General features: G+C 35.7%; 1 protein-coding gene across 11 annotated transcripts in view; it reads left to right on the top strand.

Moving 5' to 3' along the window:
* The first annotated feature begins 1,908 nt into the window (after nucleotides 1-1,908).
* cep70 (centrosomal protein 70) overlaps nucleotides 1,909-13,413 on the top strand; it is a 22,337-nt gene continuing 10,832 nt past the window's right edge. For 3 of the 11 annotated variants that reach the window (XR_012397294.1, XM_017353091.4, XM_073936179.1), the window contains exons 1-9: nucleotides 1,909-2,013; nucleotides 3,303-3,590; nucleotides 3,691-3,790; nucleotides 4,073-4,196; nucleotides 5,923-6,103; nucleotides 10,006-10,181; nucleotides 10,622-10,681; nucleotides 10,761-10,863; nucleotides 13,146-13,234. Coding sequence is in view for 10 of the 11 variants with exons in the window: in XM_017353091.4 (XP_017208580.1) it covers nucleotides 3,522-3,590; nucleotides 3,691-3,790; nucleotides 4,073-4,196; nucleotides 5,923-6,103; nucleotides 10,006-10,181; nucleotides 10,622-10,681; nucleotides 10,761-10,863; nucleotides 13,146-13,234 (902 nt within the window). In the remaining variant the exon portion in view is untranslated. 11 annotated transcript variants of the gene reach the window in all.

Genomic DNA, 13,413 nt, shown 5'->3' with positions numbered 1-13,413 from the left:
TACATATGGTGAATTAAACTGCTGACACTGAATGCTAAGAATGAAATGTAAGAATGTAAGTTCACATACCCTGCCTTACAGATACTGTTCGCCGTCAGAATGCAGTTGTTTTACTTTTTGATGATTACCCAGGCCTAGCACAGTTTCGTCTTCTTTCCTTGTCGTTGGCTAGGCAGAACTTCGGTTTTTAGCTCTACATAGTATTGAATCTGGTCATCGTGGAGCATTATTTCTTGCATATGACCACACAGAACAGAATTGTTGGCATCCAAAGACTTGTAGACCTTTAACTTCTCTTTTGTAAAATCTATTTGAGTTTCAATGAGATTGTATATTTGGGGCTGGATGCTTGGCCATTTCGTCTTATCCAATATCCATTGGGAGGGTGCTATCGCAAATAGAGCTGTCAGAAGAACGCTGCTCAATTTAACGTTAATTTTGCTTAATAACTGCGCTTATTACTGGGTGACAAGCTGTTTTAATACTGTAATTTCTATTATATATATATATATATATATATATATATCTAAGACATATATATTATATGTATCTCTAATACAACAACATTATATATTATATATATATCTCTAATACAACAACAAACTCTGTTTGATTTAAATGTTAACGCTGTGGATTTTTTATTTTCTGCAACCTCCTGCGCGTGCATCCTGAATGTTTACAAACATGGTAATTCATCTATAGCAGTGGTTCCCAAACTTTTTTCACCAAGTACCACCTCATAAATGTTTTTCCTCTCCAAGTACCAACATAATGACCAGTATTAAAATATAGTTGTGTTGTGGGCCTAATTAAGCAGCTACAGCTGTGCACAGTTAAAAAACGAGGCAGATTATTTCCTATTATTATGAATATGTATAATTGTCAGCCAATTTAAACATTATAAATAGTGTGAACATTAACTGTGCTTGCAGGTTAAAAAAAAAAAAAAAAAAAAAAGTTTTACTTAAATCTAAAGTATTAACATAGTAGCCTATTCATCAAAACATGGAAATTGTTGCTTGGACCTCATAAATATAGGCTATATGTCATTGTCACATTCATACACTTATGAAATATATGTTGCAAGTACATATGACAGGGTTCATACAGGCGCTTAATGAAAATCAAGGACTTTTAAGCACTTTTTCCAGCACCTATTTTTATTTTCAAGACTGACACGCAACATATTGAAACATTGGTCCAGTAATTTTCCTATATAATATAATAGTAATTATATATTTACCTATATTGGTGATAAAACCTGCTTGGAAGTTCTGTTGATGTTTTCTCACCATTTGCTCATATACAGCTTCTGGAAACCTGGGTGAGGAAAACTGGCTTTACAGACACAAACTGTTTAAACAAAAAGATTCCCAAAAGTTCTGTCTCTCTCTCTCTTTCTCTATTTGCAGACGGTGCTGAGATTTGCATGCTGACCTTCATACGGAGAGCTGCCCTTTACACAGCATGCAGCAAAAAGAGCAACACAAAATGCCACAGAATCCGTAAATTTTGAAGAGCAGTATCTGTGAAGTGAGATTAGAGGCTTAGTAAATGCTGTCTGTTCAAAATGACTAACCTGAAAGGATGTTTTGAAAGATTGTGGAACATATCTGCTGAAGTCTTGTTTGCCAGTTATGTACATTTTAATATGTAATTACATTTAGTTGCACTAAAAATGCCAACTGTTCATAATAAATATTTTACAATGTATTTACATAATAAGAGTCTGGTAGGGAGCCCATATTCAAAAGTTAATTCTTTGCATCCATCTGGTGGACATTTGTTGTAACACCACTTTTTCTTAAGAGGGAAACGTCAGTACAGTGGCGCAAACTACGTTGTAGGCGTGGCTAGCTCATTCAGTTCTCCCATTGGTCTAAATCCAGGAAGCACTTCGTCGGTGTCAGTTTCCGCTGTTATTTGAATCAATAAACACACTCGAGTTTTCTTGTTTATAAAACGATAAATTGAAGATTTAATTGCTACAATTTAGCTCGTCTGTGGTTTAAGGTATGATTTAGAATAATACTGCTCAAAACACTTAACGTAAACGAAATGTATTAGCCGCGTTTGTAGACCTTATTTTTCATGTAGCGTTTTCAGTGTTTGTATGTTGTATCTACCGTGTGCTGTCACGTTTTAGCCCCTTTTATTAATGTTTCGCTAACTTTGTGGCCCCTAAAATTATATTAACTTCTAAGAATGTTATACTAGGGTTTTTATCTTGGTGAACATGGTAGTATTGTGAGTTATAGATCGAGTTATAAGCCAAAGATTGTGTACACGTTTTACAACTTAGCCCATGTTTTCACTCAGAAAATGCGTGTAAATCTCGCAAAATAGCAAGTTATATTAAACATGAAACGTCGACGTAGATCTATAGAGTTATACAGTAAACAAAGATTGTGTACGTATGTTTTACAACGTTGCCCTGTTTTATGTTTTCATTCAGAAAATGCACGTAAACCTCACAAAATAGCAAGTGTTACATTCAATTACAGATGAATCGTCAAAGTAGATATATTCACATAGTTTTTCTTATTGTAAAATCTTAAACAACATACAAAACTCCTACCAAAAAAGGTATTTGATGGTATAAGCACGCAATACCTTGCTCGGAAGTCACAAACATTACATAAATAGTATGCTACCTAACTAAAGTATTCTTGCTAGCAAATTTCAGTTCACTTCAAATGCATTTTTTATTTCTGTTTTACAAAAATCTCCATTTAAAAATAAAAATCTGCCAATGACATGTCATTTTATTAAGTTCAATTCAAGTGACCTTTATTTGAATAGCACTTTTACAATGTGGATTGTGTCAAAACAGCTTCACATAAAAGATCATAGCAAATTGAAATGGTGTATTTCAGTTTTCAAAGTTTAAGTTCAGTTCAGTTTAGCTCAGATCAGTGTTTTAATAATCACTACTTAGTCCAAACACTGAAGAGCAATCCATCGATGCGCAGGTCTACAGATCCCAAACCATGCAAGCTAGTGGCGTCAGCGGCGAGGAAAAAAAACTGCACCAATTGGCGAAAGTGGAAAAAAAAAAAAAAAAAAAAAAACATTAATTCGGTTCAATTCAAGTTTATCTGTGTATCGCTTTTCACAATAATTATTGTTTCAGTTATAATATATTACTACATTACAGTTTAAATTAGGACAGTTATGATATAGGTTGGACAGTATATAAACATTGTTAAATTGGATTTATACAGTATATAGTGTCCTTTTAAAATGGTAAAGTGCAATTTCAATAAAGTGCAAACTCAGCATCTATGTGTTTTCTCTTACAGGGCTTCTGATCGGGATGGAGCAGGTGAGCCCTTTTGTCTTTCCAGCGTGTGGAGGTGTTTCTTATTGTTCTTTGGGATAGTAATCTGATCTGGGTCTGTTCCCTCCATCTGCTGTGGGTGGACAGACCCTGATCAAGTCAGACAAAAAGTAGAAGATACAAGTAGATGCTTAAAATAGTGCAATAGCTCATCATTCATTTGTGATTTTCACTGACGAGCATGGATAGACAAGCTTTGCAATCCAGGGACAAAACATATGTGTTTTTGTGGACCTACAGCCAGTTTCAGGTAGCACAAAAGTGGAGATTCTGATAGTTTTACAGTTGTTTCTCCATGCATTAGTTTATTATTGTTGTTAATGCACGCTGCATATGTCATGCTTTTGCAGGAAGAACAGAGAGAATGGGACGCTGTAAACAGGTTGCTGCAGCATCACGGGTTTAAACCTGTCAGCTTTGCAGATCCAAAGGAAAACAAGAACCTTGCAGGTTATCTCATTTTAATAATTTGTTGCTGCAACTATGAAAAAAATGTAATTATTGGATTATTAAAGTTTGAAGTTAAATTATGGGATTAAATTTATTAACACATTTCTAATATGATTTTAGTCCTAATTTTTGCGTTTATTTTTTATATTTATTTTATTTTTTTAACTGTTCGCAAATATTATATCTTTCAAGTATACAATAAGAATTATAGTAGTTTAGATATTAGTCATTGACAATAACTGAAAAAAAGAACTAATGGTGATACTTGTTTTGTGTTTGTAGAGTTGGTTTTGTTGGAGCGAAAGTCTGCCTCTGATGTCCGCTTGATGTTGAAGACGATGCTATCGGATTCTGAAAGGAGACAAGGTTTAATTCAAGAGCTCATTCAGTCCAACAGCCAGTTAAAGTGAGTCTAGCTTTCATTATTAGTGTAACATGCCTTTAGTGTTGCTTAGAGGCCAAATATGTTTTAAAAGTTAAATAAATTCGAAATAATTTTATAATTATTTGTAATAAATATAGTTTTTTTAAGAAAAAAAAATTCAAATATCAGTATATGTGTGTGTGTGTGTATTTACTACTTGTATACAAATATCTTATTTTTGTCACCAAAATAGAATGTTTTACAGAATGATTTATAACATTTTAGATTATGACAAATCAATATTTCCTTTAGTTCTTGTTACTATATTACTGTAATACAAAAGTGAAAGTCACATTATTTTGTTATAATATTACTGTTTTTATTGTATTGATAAATATAATTGTCAATAAATCTGACAATTATATTTTCGTTATTGTCTAAATGAAGGTGTGTGTGTGTGTGTGTGTGTGTGTGTGTGTGTGTGTGTGTGTGTGTGTGTGTGTGTGTGTGTTTGTGTACACACAAACAATAAATTAAAAAATAGTTGATGCATAATTACATAATGTAATTTTTGTAAATGTAAAAGTTGACTTAATGATTAATGAAAAACAATAAAGTTTTTATCCATTAGGGTTAAATATTTTAACATTTGAAATCTAAAAAGTTAAATTATTTTGTACACTATGATTGTATGTGTATTACTATGTTTTATTTAGCAAAGACATATATTTGGAAACATGATGCATTGTTACTATTATGAAAAAAATGCAAAAACAAATGCTAAAAATTGTTTATAATTTTATTTTAGTGTTAATATAAAAATGGATAATGTTCTAAAAACATTTATTATTAAATTGTAATAATGACATTTTTGGATGAAAGTTGGCTTTAATTGTCACCTTGAAATGTTTATTTTAGCTCAAAAATTTCAGATTACTTATTAAAAAAAAAACTTAATGGTGTGAGAACCATCATAATTCAAATGTTTATTGTCTTACCTTATTTTATTATATATTTTTTATTAAACAATGTATGGACATATATAATTCTACTTATAGTACTATAATTTAATACATATAGTTACATTATAGTGAGACATTGTGAAATATAGAACAAACATAGTGGAAGCCAGGAGGATAAAGCAGTAAAGAAAAAATAAATAAAAAGTACAATATTAAAGAAATAATACTAAAATATAACAAAAAACATAAGATATCTATCCTTCCATTCATCCATATGCGTGTGTGTATATAGATAAATAAGTGTAAATAATTCATACCTTTAAAAGCGGTTTATTATTGGAGAGTTTGCATTTATGGATGTAATATGTAGCAAGTAAAAGTAAAAGATTGATCAAATAGATGGCTTTCTCATTATTATTGTCTGTATCAATAAAACCAAATAACACATTCTCCCAAATTTAATGTCTTTCTCTGCATTGTGACCTGTAGGCTGAGTGTTACTTATGCATGTTTTATGTTTGTTGGAATTTCATCATAAATAATCAAATGGCTCTTGAATATTTGAGTTGTTCAGCACTTGTCATTCCTCTAGGGACACTCCTGGACACGCTGCTCCTGTCAAACACATGCTCAATAATGCAAGTGTCAGTAGTGCCGACCACCTGCTGTAAGGTGATATAATGCAGGATGAGTGGAGGGATATGAGATCATCTGACAGCACAGACCAGCTCCTGCTCATTCCACAACACAGCAGAAAGACAAGTGCAAAAAACAGTACTCTAAAATGTATGTTTGTTTATTTCCAGAGAGGAAGTGCAGCAGCATCAGACGCGAGCCGCCCGTCAGTCTCAGAGGGCCGCTGAACTGGAGAACATCCTGGACGGGGTCAAGGTCAAAGTTCAAGACCTGGAGGACTCGTATATTAGTAAAGCGGCCCAACAGCACCAACAGTTCCAGCAGCTGCAGCAGGAGAAGAGAGATGCTGAGGTATATCTGCATTCAATCTGATGTGTCGAGCTTGTAGACATGGCTTGTGTCACTAAAAATGAGGATAATGAGGCTTTTTTATATATTTTATTTGTTATTATTTTGATCATTTTTGGTCTCATTCTTAAAACAAAAAGCTCAAAGTTAAATGGCATGACTTGTAAATAGTCTTGTAAATAAACATCCACTGTAATGATTGGCTCATGTCATTGCATAGAGAAAAGGAAAATAATCACCTCCTCACTATTCCACGTAAGAGTTTTAAAAATAGGATGTACCACATCAAAAAAATCTCCCAAAATCATATCTTGACTTTTTTTTTTACAATAGTAATAATTAAACAATATTTCCTAAGTGGGTTTTTGTACTGCTCTTGGATGATTTTGTTCTGTCATGGATAAAATCTGTAGTGGAGATCTTCGCGGGACTAAGTTTTGAATCCCGCTCCTGTCAGGTTTTAGCTCGAACCCGACCGCTCCCGCTTATATTCAGCATTTGTTGTCCCGCTGCCCGACCCACCGCGTTTTCTACCCGCCACGCATGTCTGTACAAACACACACACACACACACACATAAGCACCAAGCAAGTGACACACACAGACAGCATTACGCCCTCTCTCATTCACACACACACACACACACACAGACAGCACAAAGCTCTCTCTCATTCGCACACACATAGACAGCAACAATCAAGCTAAACACAGCATCACGCTGTCTCATTCACACATATACATATACGTGCTGGCTTGCTCGGGAGTCGGAAGCGATATTATTAGACCGCTCGCTCCCGTCCAAAGTTACACCTGTTACCGACCGCTCCCTCGCTTTATTTGGAAATTTATTCCCGCGCCACAAGAAATCTGGTCGGGTCCCGCGGCTGTATGCAGACCTCAAATCTATAGCACTAAAACCACAAGTAGGTGGCAGCAGGTTTCAATTTTAATGACTGAATCAATTCATTTAAAACTGCTGATTCATTTGGAAATCAATCAAACTGTTTTCATGAATGGGTGATTGGCTCATTGACTGATATAATTAGTTAAAATATGGATTATTTTAGGAGTTAAACACAGGGTTCCCAGTCTTACGCTTCTTGAAAGTATTTGAATTCAGACATATGGATTCAAGCCTGGAAAGTACCAACACAGGTCTTTAAAGTGCTTGATTTACATTTGAGATTTGTGGTTATTTCCACAATTGTCATGCTGCTGTCAAAAACAGAATAAAAAACTTAATGAAAATCTTGTACAAAAGCTGTGATAAATAATACACATTTAATAAATAATTCACAAACTGAATTTGAATATTTCCAGTTTTGAATTCAACAACTTTTATTAAAGTAAAATGTTTTTGAAAATGACCCCTTAAAAAATCATCACGCTGACATTTTTAATGTGAGTATTACAGTTTTTCTGTCGCTTTGGTGCTTTTGGTGCAAAAATTATTTACATTTGCACAACAGTAAATGTATTTCTCAAATGAGTACAATTTGTACAAACTGCAAAACCTAGTTGATAACCTGCAAAAGCACGTCACTTGCTTAACATGCATAGTTCATTCCTCAAAAGCAAGTATTCATGTCAATCAAAGTGTCAGAGTCATCAAGATAAAAAGTCCCGACAACATTGTTTATGAACAAGATAGTCAATTGGCTTTGTCATGTTTTCATCGTTGAAAGTTTACTCCACTGCAAAAAAAGTCAGATTTGGGTGACACATCCTAAAAATGCTCAAGACAGCACTATATACTACTTGCTCAGTCATTTGAAAACTACAGTAAAGTTCGACATCACTGCATTTAGTTAGGTATCTGAGTACAAGACACTGAATATGTATGTTTCACATTTTTACTGCATTTGCTCTTTGCAATTGTAATTTGTTCACAGCATTGTGCAAAAGAATAAATACAGCCTTATTTACAACAAACAAACTCCCTTTGGGTAGAGCTGTGCACAACTGTAAACAATATTGCAGTACATATTGTAACTGAACCTACAACATACACAGGTCTGTAAATCATTCATCAAATTGTTCAATTTAGAAGACATTTTCAGGAAAAAATATATTTTTAAATAATTTACAGTTGACAGATTTTGACACTAGTTCAACATTTTTGTATGTAATGACTCAAGTAATGAAATGAGGACTATTAGTTTTATCTGGAATGACTATTCAGCATTCACAAGTTTAGTTAATTTTGACTGACATGACATAAGAAATGAAAATGTTATAAAACAGCAGAGAGTTGTATGAAGGCAATTGATGCATGTCCAAAAGCATTTGCTGTTTGTTGGAAGGAATGAGAAACTGCTACTAGGATGTGCACAAACGACTAGTTGTTTTGAGAAATGCTTAAACTGTTGTGCAAATGTGAATAGTGTTGTGAGAAATGCACCAAAGCCACTGAGAAAAACTGTCAATTAAATATTAACGTGCTTAAATGTAACAGTGCATTTGTGGCTGATCACACTGAATACAATTTTTTACGTTTCAAAAACACGAGGCACACCTCACTGCCTTTTTTGTTGACAAGAAAAAAAAAAGTGCTGTGAGCATTTTGTCACCAGGTACCAACTGAAACAGCTGCATATTGCGCGCGAGTGTTGCTGTTTATTATGTTATAATGGTAATATTTAATATTATAGTAATATTCACGATTTGTGTAATTATACTGCCCTGGATAACTTGAAACAGCGACCACTAGTCTCTCCTCCATCTTTAAAAGTCTCTATAGTCGTCTTCACTACACACCTCTGCTTTCATTTGAAAAAGACACGACTGACATAACCCGCTTTTTCCGAACAGAGTTGACTTTTTAACTGCAAGCACACATCTCGCAATGGCGCACTACGCATAAGCAGCGCACAAAACGCTCATGGCCATTAGTAAACCAGTCAACAGATGCACCTCTCAACACACACACACACACACACACACACACACACACACACAAAAAACACATTCTGTGTGATCAGCCCCTTAATAAGTTTTTGAAAGTCCTTATCTTTTCTGTTTATTTAAAAAGTGGGAATCCTGTAAACATCAAAGTGTTGCTCTATTTTTATTTACAAAAGGACAACAATCTGTCTTTCTCTATTATTGATGTGCCAAAACCAAAAAATAGGTTTGAAAGAGAGGAGAGAGTCCAAAAGGTGGTTTGTCAAGCCCACTCACCGGTGTGGAGCACACTCAGAATTGCACAGTGTTTTCAAGCAGTATGAGGTACATAAAAAAAAGATGTCTGATAGATATGACGAGGGAAAGAGTGCAGCACGGTGGCTCAACTGTTTGCATTGCCACCTCTCATCAAGAAGGTTGCTGGTTTAAGTCCCTTCTGGGCCATTCGGTTCTGTTTGGCCTGGGTTTCCTCCGGGTGCTCCTGTTTACCCCACAGTCCAAAGACATGTGCTATAGGTGAATTGAATAAACAAAATGGTCTGTATTGTGTGTGCGCGAATGAGAGTGAATGGGTGTTTCCCAATCCTGGGTTGCGGCTGGAAAGGCATCCGCTGCGTAAAACTTATGCTTTCACTGTATCAACCACTAAAATAGAGACTAAGTCGAAGGAGAATGAATGAATGAATGAGAGTGCGTCACCTACAGGTGGTTTGTAAGGCTCACTCACCTGTGTGAAGCCCACTCAGAATTGCCAGTTGTTTTCCAGAAACATGAAGAGTTGATAAGAAAGCTGATCATTTTCAGCAGCTGATTATAGTAATTGTGTACGTAGTGCTAGCTGTTTTGCCACTGAACGTCAGTAGGCAGGGCTTATAGTGGGATGATTAATCTCTTGTCTGTTCTGAAGTTGGTTGTAGAGTATGTACATATGAACAGTTTTTGGAGCTTTAATTGAATGCTTGCCCTTTATTATAGTGGTTGTTGATGTTTGTGCCCGCACAGAAGTGTTGTCAGTCTGTGGAGCAGAAGCTGATTCAGGAGCAGCAGCAGGCCTCTCGGCTGCAGAAGAAGCTCCAGTATGCAGTGCGGGAGGAGGAGAGACGGGCGACCCGACAGAAGCAGACCTTCCAGCAGATCCTCCACAGATCAGCGCGACCCAACTCCACCAATGACCAGCAGTGAGTCTCACACTTATTACAAATATTTGTGAATTGGGGTGGAAAAAAAGCGGTCATTTCAGAAAATTATGGGGAACTATTTTAACTTTCAATAAACTGTTTAAACTCTGTAAATTTATTCATTTTCCTTAAGCCTTGTCCCTTATTTATCAGGGGTCACTACAGAGGAATGAACCTCCTACTATTCTGGCATATGTTTTACACAGCAGATGCCCTTCCAGTCTTAATAATAATAAACACACTAATATAGCAATACATTTTTATATTTATGTTTATTATTAAAATTGTCATTTTCAGCAACAGAACATTGGATAAAAGTATTGAAATAATTAAATTAATTCATACATTCTTTTTATTATGAAAAAATTCTGTTAATTGCATTCGATTAATTGATAAGTTACCAGGCTTTCAGAAACTGCAGTGTTTTTGTGTCTCTAAAGGATTCTGGACATTATTGACCTGTACGAGTCTCAAATGCAGCAGCTGCGCAACGAACTAAAGTAAGCACCTGAATGAGTTTCTTTTCAATTCCAACTGCTGGAAATATCCACAAAAAATCAGCATCATCTTTTCTTGCAGGCTATATAAAGGAGAGAAGGACTCATCAAACTCCCAGAAGAGCAGATCCACAGTTGACAAAGATGTCATCGACGCCTCTTCCACATATAAGACCCTTCTGAAGGTATGTTCATTCGTTAATTTCATATATCTGCTGTCTGTCTTCACCTATTGTAAAATCTTTACTCTTTTGTCTGTCGTCGGAAGTAGCTCTAATAGAATATAATAAACCCTAAACGAATATCAGTGTGCTATAATTACAGTTTTTTTTACAGTCATTTACTCATCCTTCACTTGTTCCAAACCTGTTTGAGTTTCAGTCTTCTGTTGAACACAAAGGAAGATATTGTGGGGGAAATGTTTGTTTTGTGTGTTTTGTTTTTACCAGACATGTATGGTAACGTAGTAGAACTACTTCACTACTGTACTTAAGTACTAAAAGGCAGTATCTGTACTTTACTGGAGTATTGTTTTTTTCCTCCTACTTCCACTTTTACTTAAGCACACGTTTTCTATGAGTTTAATACTTTTACTCCGATAGATTTTTTATGTGCTGCATCGTTACTCGTTACTAGGGGTGTCAAAATGATCGATATCAGTTCAGTAATAGATCATAACCGGTTATTAAGTACTGACGTCATTTATCTCCTATGCGCGATGTCGCAATACTATGATGAAGGACGGATGAGAGGGCAAGTGAAGGCAACACAGCACACAAGCTCCTATTTCACTACTAGGGAGAAATGCTGTAAAACTTCATCTCTGCCTCTCTCTCTCACACACACTTTGGACATTTGACCCGCTGGCCTGTTTGTGAGGTAACTTTTCCTCTCCTCTTGGCTGTTAAAGAGAAACTTATTTATCCAGACTTGAGCGTGACTGATATGCAAGTTTTCTCCACTGTGTCTGTTATGGATTACCTGTGATAACCGCGTTTTATGCACATATAAACTTAGACTGTAACGGCGGCTGCTCTTCCCGCCATTGGTGAACAGCGCCTAAATTTCTAAAGCTCTTTCTGTTGAGAAGGTAAAGACAATAACCAATTATAGACGTGTAAGACCTTCGCCTGTCAGCGCTCAAAAAGCAGGCGGGATAATATTTACATTAGTTTATTTGCTGTAAATGGCGAGGCAGTGGCGCAGTAGGTAGTGCTGTCGCCTCACAGCAAGAAGGTCGCTGGTTCGAGCCTCGGCTGGGTCAGTTGGCGTTTCTGTGTGGAGTTTGCATGTTCTCCCTGCCTTCATGTGGGTTTCCTCCGGGTGCTCCGGTTTCCCCCACAGTCCAAAGACATGTGGTACAGGTGAATTGGGTAAGCTAAATTGTCCGTTGTGTATGAGTGTGTGTGTGAATGTGTGTGTGGATGTTTCCCAGAAATGAGTTGCGGCTGGAAGGGCATCCGCTGCATAAAAACTTGCTGGATAAGTTGGCGGTTCATTCCGCTGTGGCGACCCTGGATTAATAAAGGGACTAAGCTGACAAGAAAATGAATGAATGAATGAATTTGCTGTAAATGCTCATCCTGTCTTTTGTGCACGTGTTTTGTTTGATACATTCAGAAAGAATGTTTTCTTTGAGCAGGTCAAATTAAGGGCACAGTTCATATATTTAAGAACTAAATTGTATTACAAATAATCCTTTTACTGTCGCACCAATATAATTTTTTTTGACTGCATTTCTTAACTCCTAATGTCGCTAGTTAACACAGGCAATGCATTTTTTCCCCAACACTTTCCATAATTTCTAAAATATCAGCCTCTACCAAATAGTTGAGATGTTGGTTTATGCTAAAAGTACCAGAATTAATAACTTTATACATCTCTGGTTTTTACTTTGGATGTCAATTGGGTGCTTTTATCCAGACATTCTTCTGAATATCCAGCTTTGTGTTCAACAGAAAAAAATTTTTCCTAAAAGTTTCAAACAACTTGAGTATATTTTATTTTTGTTTGAACTGTCCCTTTAAGTCTCTGCAGAGATGGCAACAAGCTGTTTAAACAAGTAATAATAATACAAACAATAATATTTAAAGCTGCAAGCAGCATTGAGGGGCCCAAGCACTTTTATCACTGCAACCTTGGTTAACACAGCGCAACACAGGCTAGAGCTGAAGATCTTTGCCCAAACTCAATGACTTTAGGGAATAATGTAGTTCATTTTACACAGGCTGGGCTTCGACTTAGGTCTAGACTTGCGCTTGGCTTGTGTGGTAAATGAGTGATCACATAAAGCATTTGAACAAACCAGTTCTAGATTTTAGAGGTAATTTAAGATTTAATTTAAGATTGGAGATTTTATTGTCGCTGTAAGAGCAATTCTTATAGTGGTGATTAATCTTTTTTTTATGGGTATATTGCAAAATATAATGAAGATCCCTAATGTAAATTAGATTTTGTTCATCTGCAGTCATACCAGGAGCAACTAAAGGAATCCAAAGCTCAGCGGGAAGAGCTCAGGACTGAAATCCAGCGCTTGAAGGAAGATCTGGAATCCAGGTTGGTTGCAGATTTTTTAAGACATTACCCAGGATTCCCACTGGTCATAGAATTTCTGGAATATCGTGACATCTTAGAAGGTTTTTCCAGACATTGAAAGTCAAGGAGTTTTTTTTTGTTGTTGTATTATTTCATGGAATATCAGAGATTTTTGTTTGTCATATAAATTTTATTCATTT

This window comes from Danio rerio, chromosome 22, assembly GCF_049306965.1.
Source record: "Danio rerio strain Tuebingen ecotype United States chromosome 22, GRCz12tu, whole genome shotgun sequence".
Taxonomy (NCBI): Eukaryota; Metazoa; Chordata; class Actinopteri; order Cypriniformes; family Danionidae; genus Danio; species Danio rerio.
The sequence above is the reverse complement of the archived record's forward strand: the minus strand, read 5'-3'. Positions and strand labels throughout refer to the sequence as shown.